Source organism: Mus caroli, chromosome 1, assembly GCF_900094665.2.
Source record: "Mus caroli chromosome 1, CAROLI_EIJ_v1.1, whole genome shotgun sequence".
Lineage (NCBI taxonomy): Eukaryota > Metazoa > Chordata > Mammalia > Rodentia > Muridae > Mus > Mus caroli.
In genome coordinates, this window is record NC_034570.1 from 74,010,906 (window position 1) to 74,023,719 (window position 12,814).

General features: G+C 42.6%; 1 protein-coding gene across 2 annotated transcripts in view; it reads right to left on the reverse strand.

The window, feature by feature from the left end:
- The window catches only part of Dock10 (dedicator of cytokinesis 10), a 249,389-nt gene extending 236,972 nt beyond the window's left edge, over window positions 1-12,417 (reverse strand). For both annotated transcript variants that reach the window (XM_021165780.1, XM_029474691.1), the window contains exon 1: window positions 12,057-12,417. In XM_021165780.1, the coding sequence (XP_021021439.1) occupies window positions 12,057-12,179 (123 nt within the window). In that variant the 5' untranslated portion in view covers window positions 12,180-12,417. The remainder of the gene's footprint in view (window positions 1-12,056) is intronic.
- Between the last annotated feature and the right edge of the window lie 397 nt (window positions 12,418-12,814).

A 12,814-nucleotide genomic window follows, 5' to 3' on the forward strand; every position in this document is an offset into this window, starting at 1 on the left:
GGGTTGTAGACTATTAAGGAATTCACATTTTTTTTTTTTTTTTTTTTTTTTTTTTTTTTTTTTTGCAACATAAACTTTAGGTTGTACTTGTTTATAAAGTTGCTGTCAGAAACAAAATTTCACCTAAAACTTTAAATGGCTAAACATACATCTCCAAATATCTAAACATCATCTCCAGTACCCTAGCCGCTGCCCTTTGCATGGTTCACTCCCACCCTGAAGGAACACACTGCAGGTACTCCACCCTGTGTCAGTGTGGCTGCAAGTGGGACCAGCTGACCAAGGAACAAACGCTTTCTCAACCTCTCTGAAATGATACTGTGCTTAGAGTAAGTCATATGAGTCATGGAGACAAAACCAACCCTGACAGAGTGAGAGAGAGCAAGAGAAGGTAAGAGAGAGAGAGAGAGAGAGAGAGAGAGAGAGAAGCTCTCATTGCCTAATCAGTGATTGACAGGGCAGGGTAGACTTGGGCAAGGGGAACCATTCCCATTTTTGTTTTTCTTTTCCTTTTTGAAAATTAATTAATTTATTTATTTATTATCATCCCAAATGTTGCCCCCTCCCGGTCTCCCTTCGTAGAGTTCTTCCCCCATCTTTCCTTCCCTTCACCTCAGAGAGGCTGCCCCCTACCCCTGGGTATGCCCTCCTCCACATACACACAGGGGCATCAAGTTTCTACAGGATTAGGCGCATCTTCTCCCATTGAGGCTAAACAAGGCAGCTCTCTGCTACATATGTGCCCTGGGCCATGCTCTTTGGTTTGTGGCTCAGAGTCTGAGCCACATTTTTTTTTCTGTCAGCTGTGTGAATAGGGGTTTTCCCGAGACCATGAACCTTCAGAGTCCTTTAAAGGATGATCTATGACTGAAGTGAGTCTTTCGCTTCTCTTAGGGTAGAGGAACCTGACTTGCTCTACCTTATCATGGTCCAGTCCCCCTTTGCCAAGTCCCGTGCTTCTTGTAAGTAGTCATGCCTCTCACTCATGATGATCATTTTAGTACTAGCATTTTTACTTAGATGTAAAACATTTGAACCAGTTCTTTCTGTTGCTGAAGTCAGGTATCTTAATCAATTTGGTGGTGTGACAAATGAAAACAAAACAAAACAAACAAACAAACAAAATACAGAGTAGCTTTGTGCTCTGAATAATCTTCTTAACATCACAAAGAACATCCTAGATTTTCAGAACTAAAAAGCATCTTTCCAGGTCTTAGTGTTTGCCATTTTATTTTAGAAGCAACCCAAAGGTTAATAACACGGTCACAGTTGCACTGCCTGGAAACCACACCGCTAGTTTAAATACAAAAAAAAAAAAAAAAGATGCATTTTTCAAATTGACTGTGGTACTCAGGAAGTTTCTGGAAGAATATTATCTGTACATGCTGGTATGCCAATACACGTTATTATAGCACTTTCAGAACAAATTTATAGCTTTCCGTCCTGCACTTTCTAATAATAAAGCAAAACAGAACACAATTTTATTCACTTTTTAAAAAATGACATCTTTTAGAACAAATGGCTGATTTTAAATAAACAAAGGATATGAAAAACATAAAAAGTATCTTTACACAGTAGTTCTTCCCATTCAGAGTACCTTCCCCAGTATGACAGAGTTTTAACATCTCTCACAATTGGTGAAGATTTCCTAGCTACATGTAATTCTTTTCTTTTCATGCCAGAGTTAGGACAAAGGGATCCTAAGCAGCTTATTAAATAAACAATGCATGTTCAAGAATAATTCAATTATCATATCTCACTGAATATTAAGTTCTGTTAAGTTTTTTGTTGGCTTGTTTGCTGAGTCAAATGTTGGTGCCTGTATTCTTTTTATAGAATATGTGATTTGAAAGGCCAAACGTTATTGGTCATTTTGACAGCCTTAATTAGTCATTTAAATTTGTAATTACTGAAACCATTACAGGGAGGGAAAAGCTCAGTGTGTTGATCATAAATGGTGTCATCTTTTCAAATAAACTCCCTGCCAATCTTTTGTTAAATTCTGCCATTTTGGTAATATGCTTAAATTAAAGAGCTCTCCAGCTTCCCAAATTCTATGTCAGGAGAAAAGGTATGCTTTAATTAGATTAGAAAAACAAAGAACTTTCATATCTCAGAAGCAGAAATGAAAGGGGCCTTTGAATGGTGCAGTTTTATGAGCTCTCTTCATTTTAGACGCAGGCATGTCCACTTTAGTCCAATTGTAGAATATTAATGCTTTCCCAAGGCAAATGTTTTTGTCTATTGCCACTAACTCATTCAAATTCATTAAATTTTATTATTTCTACATCATTAAATGTAGGTCAAGATGTCTAGTCCAGCAAACACCAGCTTTTATTTCCATCCTGGAGACACTGTTGTGAATGATAAGCAAACAAATACGACTCTGAAGGAAAGAAACCCCCTTGTTGGTAAACAGGAAAACCATCATATCAAGACTAAAAGAGACAATGTAATAGATGCAATTTGCAGTCCAACCACGCTGTGCTTATCTTGCCAAAAATGTGTTTGTGTAGAAGGAGAAGAATGGAATGATGTTCCTTTTAGAACTGAAAGATCCTTTGTTGGCAAAACTTAACCCGTTCTGTCCCAACCCCATAGCTGAGTGTACTGGCTAGTTTTGTGTCAACTTGACACAGCTGGAGTTATCACAGAGAAAGGAGTTTCAGTTGGGGAAGTGCTTCCATGAGATCCAGCTGTGGGGTATTTTCTCAACTAGTGATCAAGTGGGGAGGTCCCCTTATGGGTGGTGCCAACTCTGGGCTGGTAGTCTTGGGTTCTATAAGGGAGCAGGCTGAGCAAGCCAGGGGAAGCAGGCAAGCCAGTAAAGAACATACCTCCATGCCCTCAGTATCATCTCCTGCTCCCTGACCTGCTTGAGTTCCAGTCCTGACTTCTTTCAGTGATGAACAGCAATGTGGAAATGTAAGCTGAATAAACCCTTTCCTTCTTGGTCATGATGTTTGTGCAGGAATAGAAACCCTGACTAAGCCACTGAGAAACAACTGAGCACCAAGACTGACACCCTAGAGAGCATCACTCCCAATATCTCATGCCACTCAGATGTCACAAGTGAAACTGTTCAGTGGAATAAAAGTATCACTAGTGGGTCACATTCAGAAGCTGTTTTAGAAACTTGGACCGAGCCGGGCGTGGTGGCGCACGCCTTTAATCCCAGCACTCGGGAGGCAGAGGCAGGTGGATTTCTGAGTTCGAGGCCAGCCTGGGCTACAGAGTGAGTTCCAGGACAGCCACGACTACACAGAGAAACCCTGTCTCGAAAAACAAAAAAAAAAAAAAAATAAATAAAGAAACTTGGACCGAATGGCTTCCTTTACTCTTGGATGCTAACTGCATATCAAATGAGGCTCTTCCTCCCTTCCTACCTGGTGGAGTATTTGCACCATTTAGGACAAGCTCAGATCATGAAGTCAGACTGATTGCAATAGACTGTAGATTCACCATTCACTTGCCAATCAAGGGCAAGTTCCTTGCCTGTTAGCATCTTTCCTCACAATGAAATGCAAATAGGAACCCGTTGCCAAAGTTGATTGTAAATAGACTGTGCAAGTAAAATACCTAATATACAGGGCATCTTAGTGTCTTCCTATTGATTGTTTGACCCATGCGTCAAGATTGTGAGGATTATGCATTAAAGGATATTGTTATCTCACACTAACAGCAAGTCCTACTTTCACTACAACCTCCACCCAGCTCATTGTCCTAGCTCTCCTTAAGTGCTTCAGTTGCAGTGAGAAAGCATCACCCCTTCATTTACTTTCAGACAGTAAGCAGTATATAAAAGAATTGCAAGAGACAAGTTCAAAATATCACTGTGGGCAGCACTGTGAGCCATGAAACCAACAAAGCAGAGTAATGAGACTTTAAAGAAGTGGATAGAAGACTTCCTAGTGATGTCCAGTTCAGCACTCCTAAGCCAGTCATGTCTGTGACCTATAAGAGATCTGGAGAACTTATCAGAACTTTGAAGCAGAGGAACTGCAAAGGCAAGGACCAATCATAGCATTTTTTATTGTCTTTTTTTAATTTTATTTTTGAGACAGTACTTCTCTACATAGTGTAGGTTGATCTAGAATTCACTACATAAACCAGGATAGCCTCAAACTCACTCAAATCCCCCTGCTTTGACCTCCTAAGTGCTGGGATTAGATGTGTGCACCATCACATCTGGCCCATGATCACCAATCTAGACTCTGAGGCTCTAAAGAAAGAAGTAAAATCACACCATGAGCACAGGGGTTGGATACGGAGTTCTAGACTCCAGCTTGTAGAAACTGCCATTTCCTAACACCTCCCATTGATTAGAAACCAATATGGTTAAACTTTGAAACTCATAATATTGATGGGAAGTGAAAGCATATCATGATGAAGGGCAACCAGAGAGATCATATGCATCTCAGCATATGAAGAAATCAAGGTTTTTAACTCCATGAAATACCATCCTTAGAACATTTCAAGGTGAATAAGAAGGATATATATAATTATGTGTGTGTGTGTGTGTGTGAGAGAGAGAGAGAGAGAGAATGTGTATACACACACTATGAGAGACAAGAATGTCTATTTTCTAATTTTAATCTTTAGATTTACTGATAGAATTCATTTCAAATTTCTAAAAGTTTCAACATGTAGCACAATGGGTCATATAAAGCAACAAGGAATCATAACAACGTGCTGCATAAGTCACTTCAGGCTACTGTAACAACACAGGTCGGTGGTTTAAGCAACAGATATTTGGTTCAAACAGTGTGGAGGCTGCAAAGCCAAGATCAACAGACCATGAATTTGTAGACAAGAATTCTTCTTACTGTAACATAGGGAAGGAAGCCTTTCTTCCTTATTTTAAAACCATTAGCACCTTCATAAAACTTCTATTCTCATGACCTGATTTACTTCCAATTGTCATCCAAGGGTGCCATCTTCAAACACTGGGGATAAGTTAAAATACCAACACAAATATCTGAGGGCCGAGGAGGGGCTACAAATATTCAAGCCATAATATACAAGTTAGAATTATTTAAAGTTCTCGGTATGAAGAATTATAACCTCAACTTGCCTTATCTTTACCGTGATGATTCTTACTCTGTAACCCAGGGCATTTTCTGATTTGGATCAACATTCTCTAAGGTATGTGTGATGGTTTGTATATTCTTGGTCCAGGGAATGGCACCATTTGTAGGTGTGACCTTGTTAGAATAGGTGTGACCTGGTTGGAGTAGGTGTGTCACTGTGGGTGTGGGCTTAAGACTCTCACCCCAGTTGCCTGGAAGTCAGTCTTTCACTAGCAGCCTTTGGATGAAGATGTAGAACTCTCGTCTCTGCCTGCGCCATGCCTGAATGGATACTGCCATGCTCCCACCTTGATGATAATGGACTGAACCTCTGAACCTGTAAGCCAGCCCCAATTAAACGTTGTTTTAATAAGACTTGCCTTGGTCATGGTGTCTGTTCACAGCAGTAAAAACCTAACTAAGACAGTATGTATGCTCTGATTTTTTTTTTTTTAAAGCTTAAGGTGCTTGTAGATAAATGGAGAAACTTATTAAAATGTGGCCTTGGTATGTGTGGTGTGAGTTCTGAGATTCTGCACTTCCAGTTAACTCCTAACTGATGCCAATGCTCCTGCTTCAGATGATATCATTAGAAGTTAATGTTGAATAGGCCTAGAGCCTATTTCTTTGATCTTAGTTCTTTGGCCTTAAACTTCGTGGTGTTTTCCTTTTCACATGACCATAGGAAGAACTTTCAGGAAAGTTACCAGACTCGATGGTTATCCTGATTTCACTGCAATGACCAAATCTGACTGTGTCTAACTTCCCTCATATTGCTTGTTATTCTAATTACTGTTGCCTTTTGGACTCTCGGGATACTTAAAGTGGTTGTCTTTGTACATGCTTCTTTGTAAGACTAGCTGATTGGGTGAGAAAAGATGTGGAAACAAGAATCCTGGAACAACTCACAGAGGTGGAAAATGTGCTTCAGGATGCACAAGCATATCATAGGTAGGGATTATAAAATGGGTCACAGAGACATAAGCAGTCCCAGGAGTGGTCTTGTGTAGCATCAAGCCAATTGCCTACAAGATGCACTCAAGGCTTTGCCAGACACAAGATGAGCATGATCAAGTGAGTTCACATTTTTACCATTTAACAACTAAACTTGCACTTGCCTCTAGTGGGTCTATTATTATAAAGGTACAGGAACAACTCTAGTGCTGCTACAAACCTCACAGGAACTCTGGTATGAACGTTGGTAGCTTCCCTGAAACTTGAGTGGGAAGAATGATTTCCTGTTCTTTAGGTGAGCTAGCTGCATCTTAGGTAGACCAGAAGGCAAAAAATAAGCTTTTCATGCTCAGTAATTAGTGGTTCTACTGAAGGAAGCACCAAACAGAAAAATTATTAGATGTTATTAGAAGAGTAACCTTGTATCGTTATTATTCAGGATGGAGAAAAAAAGGATCATATTAGTCGCTCAGCATTAAGCAATGGGTTTAACCCTTGGAGTCTTAATGGTCTTCTTTCTAGAACTTGCAACAGTAACTTCCCTATAGTATTGTTACAAGTATTAAGACAAGCATTAAATATTGTTTCAGGTATCTCATAGGCTCTGAACAATTGGTTTAGTGTAATGCAATTATAATTCTCTCTTCTTTGACTACTAATTTAATTGGATTAGAAGTTAGAAAGTCACACCTCTGATGTGTCTATGAGAATGTTTCTGCAGATAATTCGATTGTGAGGGATCTAGATCAATTCACCCCAGATGGATTCATACTATGATGGCATTCTTGAGTCATGAAGGTGGTATGCCCCAAGGCATGTGGTTAGAGAATTGTGTCTTACCCTGACTTCTTGCTCTCTTTTTCCTTTGTCTTCTGGCTGTCATATCATAATGTGAACTGCTCTGATTCACTATACCCTCCCAATAGGTATGATTGACTGAACCCTCTGAAACCAAGAGCCAAAACATCCCTTCCTCCCTGACATGTTGGATGTTTGGTATTTTTTGTTTGTTTGTTTGTTTTCACAGTGATTAAAAGGTTTGACTAAGATAATTAGGTCTTCATAAAATGGTTGGACATAGTGGGACGGAAAGCTCCAATCCTACAGGTTGACTCTTTGTTTCTTTGTTGACCATTCTAAAAGTTTACTAGAAGTTACTTGTAATAGTTTGTATATACTTGGCCCAGGGAGTGGCACTATTTGGAGGTATGGCCTTGTTGGAGTAGGTGTGTCACTGTGGGTGTGGGCTTTAAGATCCTATTCCTAGCTGCCTAGAAGTGAGTCTTCCACTAGCGGTCTTCAAATAAAGATGTTGAACTTTCAGCTTTGCTGCACCATGCCTATCTGGATGCTGCCATGCTCTTGCATTGATGATAATGAACTGAATCTATGAACCTATAAGCCAGCCCCAACTAAATGCCATCCTTATAAGAGTTGGCTTGGTCATGGTGTCTGTTCACAGCAGTAAAACCCTAACTAAGACATTACTTTTCCAAAGAAGTCTTAAGTATAACTAGTAGCATTCAGGCTTGGTCTTGTGAACTTTGTGTTGACTTCCTTACCAATCAGAAAAGTCAAAGGAATTTATTCATATTGGATAAAAGAAGGCAGTGATTTCTGCTAAAGCTTTAGTCTCCTTGTCATAAAGAGCCCTATTATAAGAAAAATATTGGAGCTGGAAAGACGGTTTTATGGTTAAAAGCACTTGCCACTGTTGTAGAGGACTAGAGTTTGGTTCCTAGCATCCTAATTGCAGCTTACAACCATGTGTGACTATAGTTTCAACAAGTCTGACACCCTTTCCAAGCTTCCATGGACCCTTCATGCACATGTAATGTGCATTAACTCTTGCATCCACACAGACACATAAAAATCATAAACAATTAAACAAATCTGTTTTAAAAAAGGGCTGTGTGTGCCTAAGATTCTAAATAAACAGGCATATTGCATATTGCTTTTAAATGCTGGACACTCACAGTAAAAATAATGCTTTGTTTTTATTCAATGGCTCAACATCTTTCTACTTCCTTCTAACTTAACCTTTGGGAAATCTCAAACTCTGTTCAACTTTCAGAAGTCCCTCATACTCTCCACTATTTAAATGTCACAAAGCTCAGACGGGAGGACATTCTTCTTTCTAGGAATTCCTCCTGCAGTCATGTTAGATGCTCATTCCTTCTCAATCAAAGTCCTTTAGCAGGTCAAAGCTTCTACTTATTCAGAGCTCTGGAAAATGTCAAAAGTAGTATTGTAAATAGACACCACACTTAGAAGACATCAGAGCAAGCAGACAGGACTCTTGCAATTATGGGACAAGCACTTTCTTCCTTTACCGCTTACCCTGCTTGAGTGGGTAGGCATAGGAACATCATGGTTAACTGCAATCACTCTGGCAGGCTGTTTCCTCTTTAAGTTAATAACAGATTATATAAAATTAAGGATGAGTTACAGAGAAACCATCATAAGTGCATTAAGTTGCACATGCGGTCTAGGCAGTGCACATTCAGGCACAAATTGACCTTGGCATGTGTCCTCCTGCTTGTGTGCCATTTAATGTTTTCCATGTTGCCCAATGTCTTTTGTTATTCTGACCACCTAAATTCATTCCTTCCATAAGCACATTACAGATCTGATGTGGTACTTGCATAGAATTTAGGTATTCTTGTTAAAGGTATTTGTTTGCAATGTAATCATACATACATGCAGAAAAGTATACATGTCTTAAGTTTATATGTTAGTGAATAGTAAAAAGTAATGTATGTAAGATAGTTCATGCAAAGGATAGACACACCTCATTATTTTTGAAGAAACATTCTTATTTCAAACTAGTGGCGGTAACCCTCTAAAACTAACCTGGTATGTGCATGTGCATTGAACTATGGTGATAAAACACTCAAGTCCTAAAATGGGAGGCACATCTACAATCCCATTAGAACTCTAATTCCACACTAGAAAAGCTTATTCATATGACAGCAGACAAAGCAATTTCAGGAAATAATTTGAACTTGACTTAGTATTATGATTTGGCCATAAAATAAGTTATTAGTCATTAATTTTCTACAGTAACTAAAGGGACCATGTCTGTTCAAAATATTCATTGTACATAGTAGTTCTTAGAGAGAGGCAAAACGTGATAGGTCCAAGCCAGGAGTCTGCATGCACACATGTAAACCTAGTCCAGTGGTTTGGTTAACACTGACATCACCTTTGCTGTGACATTCTACTTCCTGTGGCAGCTGCCGTCAAAGCTAGCCTTGGTCATGTTCTTCAGTCAGTTTCCCTTGATCTCTGGTCTCCACACCCCAAATATATTTCAAAGACTTCATCTCAATCTCAGATGTAGTTAATTTGACCCCCTCATCCATCTTTATTAGGGAGAACACAGGCCAAGATTTATAACAATCTCTGTAGCATTCTGAAAGGCTTTCAGAAAAAGACTATAATCTTAGAAGTGAAATATTTTTTTCACTAGAAATCCCTGAGTCCCTCAGTATAAGAGAGGACAGTTTGCTGCAGCATACAGACACTCATCTACTACCTTGTATTAAAATAGACAAACCACAATATGTTCTCATTATCCTTTTGTCTCCCCGTCATATCCTCGTCACCCCACTTCCCTTTGACAAACAGTCTTTGAGAACACAGAGCAGCAGACATATAGAGCTTGAAGAAGCTGGATCAATGCAAACCTCTGATGAACATGTACCATGTAGGCTAATGTTGAGGCTTTAGGTACAGTGGCCCTCTTGGTCCAACTGAGTGTGGTAATGAGTGAAAACAACAACAACAACAACAACAACAACAACAACAAAACCAACCCAACCTTTCCTACTTCCTTTCAGGAGAAATGGTAGGGGAGAGAGCAGAGCTCATGTCTTCCTGCCAAAATCACTGCCAGCCCTGCCTGCCTAGATGTGTACGATCCCTTGAAATATCTTGGCAAGAACTGGTTCTGGAGTGTTGGCCAAGGTGCTGAAGTGAGGAAGGCAGGGCACCTGTGCCAGTGAAGTGCCCCTTCCCGATACCCTTAAGAACACTGTGCTCATTCACTGTGACAAGATCTCACTAGGGTTTCAAATGTAAGGTCTTCTTGGAGGTGTGTGTGTGTGTGTGTGTGTGTAGAAGGGATACATATTATTTATAAAAATTCCATTGCTGCAGAAACGCTATGAGAATCCACTTCAAAACAAGACACAAATAAAAGAAGCCATGCTATTGCTTCCAGGTGGATGCTAAACCTTGTTATGTTTTTACTAAGAGTCCCTAAAATGAATTAATGGAAAAGCAATTTCAATGTAAAGCAAATGACAGAATAACAAAAGCACAAACCTAAGTAATGCCCTAAAACAGTGGTTCTCAACGTTCCTTTATCTTGAGACCCTTTGATACAGTTCCTCAAGTTGTGGTGACTCCTCCACCCCAACCATAAAGTTACTTTTGTTACTACTTCATAGCTGGAATTATGCTACTCTTATGAATTGTAAGGTAACTGTGTTCCCCAAAGGTCTTGGGCAACCTCTGTGGAAGCTGCCATTTAAACTCAAAGGGTCAAGACTCAGGTTGAGAACCACTGCTTTACAAGGAGAAATTACTCTCTTATGTGTGTCTGATTCTGTAATTGTTCCACCTGCTTTTCAGAATGGCCCGTTTTTGACAGTTTGTCTGTTCTTCCTTAAAAATATGCATACAGATATCAAAACCACAGGCTGGCACTGTCAAGGGATTGGGTAACAGTTGAATTGTCTCTGGCAGCTGCATATTGCAGCCAGTGGTGAGGGAAGGGGAAGGGAAGGGCAGCCTGGCTACCAGTTCTTTTCACACTCCAGGCTTCCCCATCCCCCACCCCACCCCCCCACCCTCTGTGCATTTGCTGCTCTGGTCCCTCTGCCAGGCAATTTGCTTCCGCTCTGTTCAGCTTCCCGACCTCTGGCTTTAAGAGAGGCTTCTGGCTGTGGGAACTGGCTCTGACCAGCTCTGGCTCTCTCCTCTTGGTGACTGGCAAAGGCAACACTTTGACACTCTTAAATAGTGTTGTTTAATTCCTAATGGTATTTACTGGCAAAAAAGGAAAATGAAACCCACAAGGAGGATTCCCGTCCAAGAGCTCAGTGGCTGAGCCCCACTCTTGCTGGAAGGCTACTCCCTAAGGCCTACCCATTTCTACCACAGTTGATGTGCGCTCCCTGCTTGCCGCTTTCATCCCTTAGTGTGACACCTACTGGAATTTATGAATATCTCGTGATGCACGGGTATGATTTGGGCACCTGATGCTGGCTTTTGCCTCAGGGACTTCCCGCGGAAATCACCCAATACTTAGAAGGCATTTCGACAAGGAAGTAACCAGTGGAAACCTTCTGGAGGGAGAATCCCGTGAAATCGCTTCAAAACACACCAGAAGCCACCGGCTACTTAATAACCCACGTCCCCTTCATCCCAGTTTCCCCCAGCTCTTTCTGCAACAGTATAAAGTGGGTTGTTGGGTTCCAGCCTGTGGGGGGAGGGAGATCTGTGCAAATTGCAGATTTTCTCACTAGATAGAAGGTGGGGGTTTCAGCTTTGGTCTTGCCGAAGAGCTCACTACATCTTTTCTAGGTTCCACAGGGAAGAGAGGGGCGCGCTGACTTGTGGATCTACAGGTTCCATCCATTTAGCTTCCCCCACCACCACCCCTTTATCCTGCCCCCACCCGCCGCCCCAGGTCCCTGTCACCCCTGTCACCTTGAGCCAGAGTGGATGCATTCCCGCCTCCTCCACCCCCTTTAAAACATAGGCACATGCTCTCCCACGCAGCTGCTCATCTAAGCGTCCCGCGTTCTTAAAGTCCCCCAATGCGCCTCTGGTCCTTAATTCTTTGGTGACACTGCTTGGCGGAGGTGACTCCGGGGTCGCTCTGTGGAGGAGCGAATTCAGGGGTGGAGGACAAGCTAGCTCCCGTGCAGGGGCTCACAGGGCTGGCGGCAAGGCCTGTCTGGGGACCCCCCCCCCAACCCCCCGACAAGCCCCGCCGTGGCGCAAGGGACGCAGAGCACTCACCCGATGCTGCTGACGGCTGCTGACGGCCACCGCGGCGGCAGATGCAGCGCTGTGCCGGAGCTCGGCCGCCTGTCCGGGTCTCAGCAGGCTCCGGGTGAACCTGCGGGTCCGCTCCCCAGCCATCGCGGGCCGTGCCGCTCGCGCCTCGGCCCGGGAGCGAATGTGTCCCGCCGGTCCCCCGGCCGCGCCAGCCTGTTCTACCCACCCGCCGTTCAGGAAGCGGAACTCGGAGCCTTTCCCCCCCTCTTCCCCGCTCAACTCACAAGAGGCGGGTTTTTCTCGCGCGCACCCCCACTCTGCCCACCCCTTTCGCTCCCGCTCAAGCTCCGCGGCGACTTTGCAAACTCTGCGCCTCTCCGGCGGCGCGGCCAACTCCGCCTGGCTAGGGCGCATCTGCAGCGGGACGCGCGTGGGGGTGGCTCCACCCGCGCCACCCACCCGAGACTCGGTACTGATGTCGGGCTGCCTCTGCTGGCTCCGAGCGGGACCTGCTTACCGCCCTATTCTCAATCCGATGTGCATGGAGGGTTGGGGATTTGGCTTTTTTTTTTTTTCCGGATCAGACCTACATTCTGAGGCTAGGAAGTGGAGAAGGGTTGATCTTAGGTATCCTGTGCACCCTTGGAGGTGGGTCAGAGGTTTTATTAAGTAAGGATCCCTCTGGTGGCTGGGCCCCTTACTTTGAAGTCTCTCGGGGACCCAGATTCCTTACTTGGTCTTGGGATAGTGTGAATTCACACCTTCTGCCAATTTTTCCT